The 12,717-nt window shown below is 44.2% G+C and overlaps 1 protein-coding gene across 1 annotated transcript in view; it reads right to left on the bottom strand.

The window, feature by feature from the left end:
- Nucleotides 1-10,666, bottom strand: part of dnal1 (dynein, axonemal, light chain 1) — a 12,819-nt gene extending 2,153 nt beyond the window's left edge. The window contains exons 1-4 of the mRNA XM_080413365.1: nucleotides 10,633-10,666; nucleotides 7,356-7,465; nucleotides 5,569-5,624; nucleotides 1,779-1,834 (exon numbers count right to left, since the gene is read on the bottom strand). Of these exons, the coding sequence (XP_080269491.1) occupies nucleotides 1,779-1,834; nucleotides 5,569-5,624; nucleotides 7,356-7,390 (147 nt within the window). The 5' untranslated portion in view covers nucleotides 7,391-7,465; nucleotides 10,633-10,666. The remainder of the gene's footprint in view (nucleotides 1-1,778; nucleotides 1,835-5,568; nucleotides 5,625-7,355; nucleotides 7,466-10,632) is intronic.
- Nucleotides 10,667-12,717: the final 2,051 nt, after the last annotated feature.

Raw genomic sequence — 12,717 nt, 5'->3', positions numbered from 1 at the left:
CCAGGGCCTCTGGCTCCCTAGGCGGGCTCACTAACCACTCAGCTATGGCCGCCCCTAAATAGGGGGAAGGTTGCTGACTAGATGACTCTTTTCTAGCTACACCCACCCTCACTAACCTTCACCTCAGTAAAACAACGACCTAACCTCAAGAAACACTATTTGTAAAACAAAGAATTCGCAATGATGATCACTTCAAAACATTGTTGGGGACAGGGATCGAGCCAGCGACCTATGGATTCACAGGCTGCCTCTCTTCTCATTGAGCTAGAGATATGGCCTCCCTGATGGTGTCTGTTGATATCGATAGGTTCTTCCGTACGTTATGAACCGAGCCTCTGTTTCGCTAACTACTCTAGATCTCTGGTTCACAAAACATTTACCAATAAAGATTTTTTTTGTCTTCTCGGAATGGAAACTAGTGAAAATAGTCGATCTACAACGTTGCTATCTGAAAAGTTGTGAGATTGTAGATCGGCTATTTTCACAAGAAAGTATGTCATACATAAAAAACAACTACTCTCAAAAAAGCATTTCGTGTTATTTTTAAAAAAATGTCTGAATTAACAGGGTCATGTTTTGTACAATGCAATTTAAATGTAAACTGTAATGAGTGGGATTTGAACCGGGGACCTTTGGAACATGAGACTATTCTTTATTGATTGAGCTATTCAATCCGCAGCCTCAGACAGTGAGAAAGGAAGATCCAACAAAACAAAAGGGCGAATGAAGTACGTCATACATTGAAAATAACTACGTTCAAATAAGCATTTCACGTTATCTTTAACAATTGCACATGTATTCATTGATACAGTCATGTTGTGTGCAATGCACTTATAATGAAGTCTACATGAGGTGGGATTCGAACCGGTGACCCTGTGATTTCAAGGCAGATGATTAAGCAATCAAGCTATTGGACCAACAGACCTGAACCTGTGAAAAAGGTGCTCACACATTTGACACAGTTTCACGCAAATTTCTCAGAAATCCTTGGTTTAAATGTTTTTCAAACTGCTCAATATGGCGTAAAATCTGAGGGCGGAGCTCACTGGTCAAAGTGATAGATGTGTTCCTCATGAGTCAAGGCACATGTGTAAGCAAGTTTCACGGCTGTCGGCCAAACGAGGCATGACTTTTGCCTGTTTAAAGTTTGCATGTTCAAAAAATTGCTATAGCGCCCCCCTTTGACCAATTGGAGTAAGATTGGTTTCAGTGACACTTGGAATGACCCTCTACATTATTGCAAAGTTTCAAACAAATGTGAGTCTGCATGTATGTGTTAGGGGCAGACGAATAATTTTCATAAAACTGCAATATTCATTGGCTCTTAAAAGCTACATTTTTTAATTTACAAACTTCTCATGAAGTGGGATTTTAGATATTGGTCCAAAGTTCATGTGTAAAAGGTTTCGTGCAGATTGCTCAAAGATCCCAGGAGGAGATAGATTTTTACTGTTTTTCATATCATTCAAAATGGTGGGAAATCTAAAGGTCAGAGGTCAAAGGTCAGAGTGTGAAAGTTGTTAGGCATGAGGAGACGCATGTGAGTATCGAAGTTTCATGGCTGTAGGTCAAACAGGGCATGAGTTGTACCGGTTCAAAGTTGGCATTTTTCAATTGATTGCTACAGCGCCACCCTTTGGCCGATGGTTGTGAGTTTCGGGTCTTCGCCGTTTGGCATGGCCCTCTATGGCCGCCCCACACAATAAAGATTATATAAAACACAGTACACACAGTATTATATATATTATATATAGTATTATATATATTATATATCTTACCAGTCCATTGAGGTTTTTGATGTTGTTTCTTCCCAGTGATAATATCTTCAGATTCTCTGGTAGAACAAACAAAACAAAACAACACTGTATTACTGTGTGTGTGTAGTGTGTGTGTGTGTGTGTGTGTGTGTGTGTGTGTGTGTGTGTGTGTGTAGCGTGCGTGCGTGCGTGCGTGCGTGTGTGTGGCCGTTGTAACCATCGATTAAGCCATCACTAATGCAGTAGGGGTTTGAGATGTTCTGGACAGTCTTTGTGCAGAATCTGCCTTGTTATCACTACGCTAAAATCAGCCTTTAAACAAGCGCTGAATAGTGGCCGCGTTTACAAACAACGCCTGAATGTTTACGACCCGAGTTCGGGGGTATTCCTGTGGACTTCCAGCAATATGTGTGACCGTTGTCAGACCATGAATGGATTACCTTCCAACAGCATGAAAGAACGTCCCGAGGGACACTGGACACCAAACTGCTGCAAGAAAGGACTAACTTCACCGTCACCCCCGGTGGCGCCGAGAAATGGAGCAGACTGGTCTCTGTTCTGGTTGGGGTTTCTTTGAGAATGGAATATTCTCCACTATGCAGCGAAACAGACGGCCATACAGACTGAAATATGCTGCTAGAATCCTAAAGAAGTTCCCCCTATGTGACGACTACCCAGTGTATATTACACCCGACTCCATCATAACCTGGATTGAGGCGCAGCTATGTTTTGTCCGTGAAAGGATCCAACCTGCGCTCTGTGCCACTGGGACTCAAACACATCGGCAGCAGAACAAAGTTACCAGAAACAAACTGGCATATCTTTGGCAACATCGTAAGTCAAAAGCAATCGATATCATCATGAACAACAGCTGTTTCCCTGAACCACCGCCCGCTGTTAGTAACACAGCTACTGTATTTGATTATTATAAGGCTAAATACCAAGACGTACCCACCACTACGCCCCCTTGGCATGACGTCATTGAGAACATAGAACCAGGTTACCTCCCAGAAACCTGCAGGTTCACAGCAGAGGAGGTAGACACTGTTCTGATTTCTCTCCCTAACAACAAAGCTAGTGGCTCTGATGGAGTAACCTATGAGACCCTGAGAGCTACTAGACCCATGTCAACACAAACACTTACAGATATTTGTAATACCTGCCTGATTAATGAGCCTGACTCCTGGAAAGGTGCCCTCATTTATAGGACACCAAAAAAAGACAATAATCCAGATGATCCCTCCATCTCCTTACTCCCTACCATATACAAAGTCTTTATGAAGTGCCTGCTTGCCCACATCCTACCCTGGCTGGTGGACACAGGAACACTCTCCCCACACCAGAAAGCATATATCAATAGCGAAGGGGGGCTGACGGGGGGCTGAAGGGGGGCTGGGGGTCTCAAATGTAGAGTGGATCTATGCAGCAACGAGGCTGACCCACCTACTCCACATGCTTAATAATGATGATGGCACTGTCAGAGAAATGGTCAGGCCATCACTCCTACTGGACTTACGCAGGAGGAAGCTCCCCCTGGCTGTTGCAGACCAGAATAATTTCCTAGGTTTCAGGAGGAAAGACTCTGGAAAACTGGACTCACAAAACAAGGGCTTTGGGGTCTGGTCTGATTGGCCAGATCTTAATGACCTCTGCCACTGGACAGGAGTCCAGCTAAACTGGGCAAAAAACAACACAAAAGTGCTCATCTCTGATGGACTAATTACAGACCCCAGTGTGGTAGTGGAGGCTACTCTCTCTCACCAGGGAGGAGACACTAGACTACAGTGTGGTAGTGGAGACTACTCTCTCTCACCAGAGAGGAGACATTAGACTACAGTGTGGTAGTGGAGACTACTCTCTCTCACCAGAGAGGAGACACTAGACTACAGTGTGGTAGTGGAGACTACTCTCTCTCACCAGAGAGGAGACACTAGACTACAGTGTGGTAGTGGAGGCTACTCTCTCTCACCAGGGAGGAGACACTAGACTACAGTGTGGTAGTGGAGACTACTCTCTCTCACCAGAGAGGAGACACTAGACTACAGTGTGGTAGTGGAGGCTACTCTCTCTCACCAGAGAGGAGACATTAGACTACAGTGTGGTAGTGGAGACTACTCTCTCTCACCAGAGAGGAGACATTAGACTACAGTGTGGTAGTGGAGACTACTCTCTCTCACCAGAGAGGAGACACTAGACTACAGTGTGGTAGTGGAGACTACTCTCTCTCACCAGAGAGGAGACATTAGACTACAGTGTGGTAGTGGAGACTACTCTCTCTCACCAGGGAGGAGACACTAGACTACAGTGTGGTAGTGGAGGCTACTCTCTCTCACCAGAGAGGAGACACTAGACTACAGTGTGGTAGTGGAGGCTACTCTCTCTCACCAGAGAGGAGACATTAGACTACAGTGTGGTAGTGGAGACTACTCTCTCTCACCAGGGAGGAGACATTAGACTACAGTGTGGTAGTGGAGACTACTCTCTCTCACCAGAGAGGAGACATTAGACTACAGTGTGGTAGTGGAGACTACTCTCTCTCACCAGAGAGGAGACATTAGACTACAGTGTGGTAGTGGAGGCTACTCTCTCTCACCAGAGAGGAGACACTAGACTACAGTGTGGTAGTGGAGGCTACTCTCTCTCACCAGAGAGGAGACATTAGACTACAGTGTGGTAGTGGAGACTACTCTCTCTCACCAGAGAGGAGACATTAGACTACAGTGTGGTAGTGGAGACTACTCTCTCTCACCAGAGAGGAGACATTAGACTACAGTGTGGTAGTGGAGGCTACTCTCTCTCACCAGAGAGGAGACACTAGACTACAGTGTGGTAGTGGAGGCTACTCTCTCTCACCAGAGAGGAGACATTAGACTACAGGAAGACACAGCTAGAAGGGTTCTGCTTCATATGAAACAGACTGAGGCCAAACAACACTGGCGTGGACTTCGACTGCAGGGAAAGTTAGCCTGTGTTGATTCCGCTGATCATTCTGTTTCACATACGATGTACAAACATGCAGTAATTGGGGAGGATGTGTTAAAATTCACCATCAAAGCAAGAATGCAAGTATTACCAACCAAGTACAATCTGTCAATCTGGTATCCTGACATCATAGTCCACTCTGTATAAACCATCATGATTCTGAACAACACCTAGAATCCATTACACACATCACCAATGGATGTAGTGCATATAAAAACGTGTACATTGCTCGCCACGACCGCATTGTCGACATAGTGTCCGATGCAGTCAAAACATGTATGCCATCCAGTGCAGCAATGTACAAACAGTCAAGAGTGTTACCAGATTGGTTTGGTGTAACTTGTGATGTCTTTGTTAACATCCCAAATACCCCTGATGTTGTTTTTGTTGACACCTGTCACAAGGAGGCTCTGATTCTGGAGGTGGTGTCTTTGACCTATACATGAACCAGGCTTTCCAAGATAAGCATTCTAAGTACCAACCGCTACTGAGAATCATAACAAATCTTGGGTACAGATGCAGATTCTCTGTACTATTTGGAAGCCTGGGCCATGTACATAAGCTGACCACGAGTGGCCTAGCAATTGCTGGCAGGACAAAAAGCAAAGCCAAACAACTTGCAAAATATTGCTCTGTTTCAGCTGTCATAGGCAGTGTGTCTGTGTGGAGGAGAAGGTGTCATGTGTATCCTTAGGGACCATGAACTATCAACCCCATTATATTTGTTTCCCTGTAAATTAATTGTAATTTGTGGATTCAAATAAAGAATTCAATTGTGTGTGTGTGTGTGTGTGTGTGTGTGTGTGTGTGTGTGTGTGTGTGTACTCACTCAGGCCGTTGAGGTTTGCTATCTTCTCTATACAGTTAGTAGACAGGGACAGTCTCCTGCAGGGGGCAGTATGATCAAACTATCACTCACTGGATAATTAGCTACAATATAAAACCATTTACATTGTATCCATTTTATTTATCAGACCATTTATCTTAACCAGTGATTTAAGTGTTAAGTGTTAGAACACAATAAACAACAAGATAAACAAAGAGAGAGAACTATGTAGTGTCCTAAAGAAAGTATAGGATACCATGTAAACAATAAACTATATACATAACATTATGTACATTATAAACTATATACATAACATTATGTACATTATAAACTATATACATAACATTATGTACATTATAAACTATATACATAACATTATGTACATTATAAACTATATACATAACATTATGTACATTATAAACTATATACATAACATTATGTACATTATGTGTGTGTGTGTGTGTGTGTGTGTGTGTGTGTGTGTGTGTGTGTGTGTGTGTGTGTGTGTGTGTTGGAAGTTCAATAGAATGCATTGTAAACTAGGTCTCCGCCAGGTCAGGTAAGTTATTGTGGCCTCCTGGTGGCGCTATAATAGGCCAATGTGAAATGGGTGGCATTTCTTCCTCGGCCTAGTGGGAATGTGTGTGCAAATTTTCACGGAAATCGCACGCCGCGTTCATGATTTGAGACATTTTGTTGAAAACGGACCAATCCTGCAAACTTTGGAAGTCAACCTTAGCCAATCAGGATGGAATATGAAATATCGGACAGATGCGTCTTGATCACATGACTATAGAGATACTGTGTACCGATTTGCGTGATGTTTGGATAAAATCTGAAGGATTAATATCCAAAAATGTATTTGACATAAGTCGGCCTCCTGGTGGCGCTGTAAAAAGCAGATGTAAAAAATGCAGTGCAGATGTTTTTCCTTGGCCTCTAGGGAGTAGGCGTGCAAAGTTTCACGCAGATCGGTGCAGTTATAGTTAAAAATGCAAATCGGCCTGTTATAGCGCCACCATGAGGCTGATGTGAAAACTTTTAAGTGCCATTTCTTCCTCGGCCTAGTGGGAATGTGCGTGTGCAATTTTATGGAAATGGCAAGCTGCGTTCATGATTTGAGGCAGTTTGTTCAAAACGGACCAATCCTGCAAACTTTGGATGGTAACCTTAGCCAATGAGGATGGAATATGGGAAATCGGACAGATCAGGGTTGATCACGTGACTATAGAGATACTGTGTACCGATTTGCATGAGGTTTGGTTAAAAACTGTAGGAGTAATGGGAAAAAATGGGTTTTGCACAAATCGGCCTCCTGGTGGCGCTATAACAGGCCCATGTGAAATATTTGAGGCAGAGGTTCTGAATTGGCATCCAGGGAGTGTGTGTGCACAGTTTCGCAGCGACCGGGCCAACGGTGCCGGAGATTTGGTGCTAACACACAGACAGGACACACGGACGGACGGACGGACACACGGACACACGGACGGACGGACGGACGGACGGACAGGGGCGAAAACATACTCTCTCGCCATGCCTTTCGGCCTGGCGGAGACAATGAGAGCAGCCTATGAACAAACACTATTTATGAATGATCTGTCTGTCTGTCTGTCTGTCTGTCTGTCTGTCTGTCTGTCTGTCTGTCTGTCTGTCTGTCTGTCTGTCTGTCTGTCTGTCCAGGAAACTCAAAATAAGGTAAAAACACTGACTGAACCTCTTCATGCTGTTTACATCTATGACTAATAAAGTGTTCAATCAATCAATCAATCAATCAATCAGTCAATACTCACTGACAGTTGACCAGGGTGGACAGGGAGGCGTCCATCTTCTCTATAGGAGGAGACTGACTGTACAGCTTCACTGCTGTGGCTTCTGACACCTTCTCCCCCTGCTTCTCCTCCTACACACACACACACACACACACACGCACACGCACACGCACACGCACACGCACACAGACACAGACACACACACACACACACACACACACACACACACACACACACACACACACATCAAAGTAGGTGACTTTATACATTATCAGATACTTGAATGTGTTCTTATATTATCATCACTTTACCCACATACATTATATTATATTATTATTAAATTACATACATTATATTATATTATTATTAAATTACATACATTATATTATATTATTATTATATTAAATACATTATATTATATTATTATTATATTAAATACATTATATTATATTATTATTATATTAAATACATTATATTATATTATTATTATATTAAATACATTATATTATATTATTATATTAAATACATTATATTATCAACACAGCTCCAGTGGAGTTAGGAGGTTTTTCACCATTAATGTGGAGATTTTTTTTCTGTCTGACTTGGTCATTCTAATCTATGATGGACAAAACAACTATCTCCACAAGGTGGAGTTAGGAGGTTTGACTGACAGTTTGAGGATCCAATGGAGTTAGGAGGTTTAGTCAGAAGAGCTTTTAATAAAGAAAAACATCACATGGATGCACCTGGGATGTATCATCAGTGTTGTAGCCTGGAGGACGTATCATCAGTATTGTAGTCTGGAGGATGTATCATCAGTGTTGTAGCCTGGAGGACGTATCATCAGTGTTGTAGTCTGGAGGACGTATCATCAGTATTGTAGTCTGGAGGATGTATCATCAGTGTTGTAGCCTGGAGGACGTATCATCAGTGTTGTAGCCTGGAGGACGTATCATCAGTGTTGTAGTCTGGAGGACGTATCATCAGTGTTGTAGCCTGGAGGATGTATCATCAGTGTTGTAGCCTGGAGGACGTATCATCAGTGTTGTAGTCTGGAGGACGTATCATCAGTGTTGTAGCCTGGAGGATGTATCATCAGTATTGTAACCTGGAGGACGTATCATCAGTATTGTAACCTGGAGGACGTATCATCAGTGTTGTAACCTGGAGGACGTATCATCAGTGTTGTAGCCTGGAGGACGTATCATCAGTGTTGTAGCCTGGAGGACGTATCATCAGTGTTGTAGTCTGGAGGATGTATCATCAGTGTTGTAGCCTGGAGGACGTATCATCAGTGTTGTAGCCTGGAGGACGTATCATCAGTGTTGTAGTCTGGAGGACGTATCATCAGTGTTGTAGCCTGGAGGACGTATCATCAGTGTTGTAGCCTGGAGGATGTATCATCAGTGTTGTAACCTGGAGGACATATCATCAGTGTTGTAGCCTGGAGGATGTATCATCAGTGTTGTAACCTGGAGGACGTATCATCAGTGTTGTAGCCTGGAGGATGTATCATCAGTGTTGTAACCTGGAGGACGTATCATCAGTGTTGTAGCCTGGAGGACGTATCATCAGTGTTGTAGCCTGGAGGATGTATCATCAGTGTTGTAGCCTGGAGGATGTATCATCAGTGTTGTAGCCTGGAGGATGTATCATCAGTGTTGTAGCCTGGGATGTATCATCAGTGTTGTAGCCTGGAGGACGTATCATCAGTGTTGTAGCCTGGAGGATGTATCATCAGTGTTGTAGCCTGGAGGACGTATCATCAGTGTTGTAGCCTGGAGGATGTATCATCAGTGTTGTAACCTGGAGGATGTATCATCAGTGTTGTAGCCTGGAGGACGTATCATCAGTGTTGTAACCTGGAGGATGTATCATCAGTGTTGTAGCCTGGGACGTATCATCAGTGTTGTAGCCTGGAGGACGTATCATCAGTGTTGTAGCCTGGAGGATGTATCATCAGTGTTGTAACCTGGAGGATGTATCATCAGTGTTGTTGCCTGGGACGTATCATCAGTGTTGTAGTCTGGAGGACGTATCATCAGTGTTGTAGTCTGGAGGACGTATCATCAGTGTTGTAACCTGGAGGATTAATCATCAGTGTTGTAACCTGGAGGATGTATCATCAGTGTTGTAGCCTGGGACGTATCATCAGTGTTGTAGCCTGGAGGACGTATCATCAGTGTTGTAGCCTGGGACGTATCATCAGTGTTGTAGCCTGGGACGTATCATCAGTGTTGTAGTCTGGAGGACTTATCATCAGTGTTGTAGTCTGGAGGACGTATCATCAGTGTTGTAGCCTGGAGGACGTATCATCAGTGTTGTAGTCTGGAGGACGTATCATCAGTGTTGTAGCCTGGAGGACGTATCATCAGTGTTGTAGTCTGGAGGACGTATCATCAGTGTTGTAGCCTGGAGGACGTATCATCAGTGTTGTAGCCTGGAGGACGTATCATCAGTGTTGTAGCCTGGAGGACGTATCATCAGTGTTGTAGCCTGGAGGACGTATCATCAGTGTTGTAGCCTGGAGGACGTATCATCAGTGTTGGGCGGCAGTGGCTCAGGGGTAGAGTGGCCGGGTGAACTGGAAACCGCAAGGTTTGATCCCGGGCTGGGGGGCTCCCCCAGAGTTAGTGTTGAAGTGTCCTTGAGCAAGACACTGAACCCCTAATTGCTCCCGATGAGCAGGTTGGGTGCCTTGCATGGTTTCCTCCGGCCATTGGTGTATGAATGTGTGTGTGAATGGGTGAATGTAGTGCACAATCTATGTAAAGAGCTTTGGATAAAAGCGCTATATAAAATGCACCATTTAGCCTGGGACATATCATCAGTGTTGTAGCCTGGAGGACGTATCATCATTGGGGCGGCCATAGCTGAGTGGTTAGTGAGCCCGCCTAGGGAGCCAGAGGCCCTAGTTGCCCCAGGTAGGAGGAGGACGTATCATCAGTGTTGTAGCCTGGGGTCATCGGGTGTTTCGGGTCTCTCAACATACACCCTCGCCCAGGTGACCCAGCCGGGGTTGATCAAGCCTCGACTTACGTCCCAGTAGCTACCCACGGTCAGTCCTTTTTAATACTTTTCATTGGTTCAATATTTGTAAAACCCACACACAGACATAAAGGGTGTACATTTATAAAAATAAAAAAAAATAAGTTGACAAATGGAGATAGCTGGTTTCTGCCCGACAACAACGATATGATTCCATCATATATTGGCACTCTAAATGCAGAGGGACAATATATGATGTCATCTTAATCATATGATATATTATAAATATAGAGCTGTGTGCATCACTCACCCATTTGACCAGAGCTTCTTTGATGGTTGTTGCTTTATTCTGCAGACAAACAGAGTTAAACAGAGTTAAACAGAGTTAAACAGAGTTAAACAGCAAAGATTGATGCAGTGAAACCAGAGCAAACATGTGAACCTAAACTCTGTAGAGTAACAGTGTGTTGACTAACATATTATAATTCAGTCATTTATCAGACGCTCTTAATCCAGAGTGATTTACAGTAAGCAGGTAAACATGAGAGGGTTTTATCTTGTTGAGTTCGGAGCTGAGAGTTTTCTCAACCTGCAGCCTGTCCCTGTCCGAGACTAGCAGGGCCGAGTCATCTGCGAACAAAATGTTAATGCAGTCCATGATCATAACACCAGAGGCAGCTCCACAAATCATGTTCAACCCAGATTTGGCTCAACTAAGGGTATGAACTCGTTCTCATGCTATTCATCAAAAATGTGGAATGCCCTACCAAAAGGAGTAAAGGAGTGTAAACAGAGTTAAACAGCAAAGATTGATGCAGTGAAACCAGAGCAAACATGTGAACCTAAACTCTGTAGAGTAACAGTGTGTTGACTAACATATTATAATTCAGTCATTTATCAGACGCTCTTAATCCAGAGTGATTTACAGTAAGCAGGTAAACATGAGGTAATACATCAAATACATAGAAATAGACATAGAAATAGTAATCTATGATCATAGGTAGACTAAGAACCTATCATCAGTCTAAACCGGTGGTTTTTATCCTCCTGGAACGCCTCTCCAGCTATCTTGGCCTCACGGACACAGCCCTCGCCTGGTTCCAGTCATACCTCTCCAACAGACAACAGTTTGTCACTGTCAACTCTTCCAGATCACATCCAGCCCCAGTCAAACACGGCGTGCCGCAAGGTTCCGTACTTGGTCCACTACTGTTCATCATATACATGCTCCCCCTGGGTCAGATTATTCGCCACCATGGACTAAGCTTCCACTGCTATGCTGACGATACTCAACTGTATCTGAGAACCACACCTTCCAGTCAGCTTCCCCCCCAGTCCCTAGTCAACTGCATCACTGAAATAAAAGCCTGGATGACCACTAATCTTCTCAAACTAAACAGTTCAAAAACAGAGCTCATGGTTGTGGCTCCCAAGGCACTGCTCAAGAAGATTGGAGATGTTCTACACCATGTCGATGGCAGCTCCTTATCTCCATCTCTGGAAGTCCGCAACCTTGGCATTATTCTGGACTCAACCCTCTCCTACAGTATCAGTAACACATCAAATCCATAACCAAATCGTCCTTCTTCCACCTCAAGAACATCTCTAGGCTCCGTCCCTCACTCTCTGATTCTGTGGCTGAGACCCTCATTCATGCATTTGTAACCTCCCGTCTGGACTACTGCAATGGAGTCCTGTTTGGACTCCCAAACAAATACCTGGATAGGCTCCAGTATGTCCAAAATTCAGCTGCCAGAGTTCTCACCCGCACCAAGCCTTGGCAGCACATCCCCCCTACCCGTAAACAACTGCACTGGCTTCCTGTTCAATTCCGCATCCATTACAAACTCCTCCTTCTTACCTACAAATGTCAAAATGTCCTCGCTCCACAGTACCTCTCAAGCCTACTCCATAAACCCACTCGGTCACGGACCCTGCGGTCCACAGACTTGGACCTCCTCTCTGTCCCTAATGCAAACAAGCAAACCCTCGGGGACAGAGCCTTCAGTGTGGCAGCCCCCCCACCCTGTGGAACACCAGCCCCCCCACCCTGTGGAACGCCATGCTCCAGCCCCCCCCCCACCCTGTGGAACGCCATGCTCCAACACTGGACTCTTTCAAAGCTGCCTTGAAAAGACACATATTCTCTCAGGCTTATGGCATATAGTTGTTTGTTGTTTGTTGGTTCATTTGTCTATTAGTTGTTCATGGTTTTGACCCCCATCTCAAAATGTGTTGTTCCAGGGACCCCCAGAAGCACAGATTTGAGTTACAAATGTTGGCTTTAAAAATATATATATTCAAAGGTTTGCACACATTTTCACGATTTTTCAAAAAATAGCAGATCTACAAGCTCATAGTGCTCGCTTATGAGCTTGTAGATCTTTTGAATAGC

This window comes from Gymnoscopelus braueri, assembly GCF_963280865.1.
Source record: "Gymnoscopelus braueri genome assembly, chromosome: 19".
Classification (NCBI taxonomy): Eukaryota; Metazoa; Chordata; class Actinopteri; order Myctophiformes; family Myctophidae; genus Gymnoscopelus; species Gymnoscopelus braueri.
Note: the sequence above shows the minus strand (reverse complement) of the source record. Positions and strands in the feature narration are given on the sequence as shown.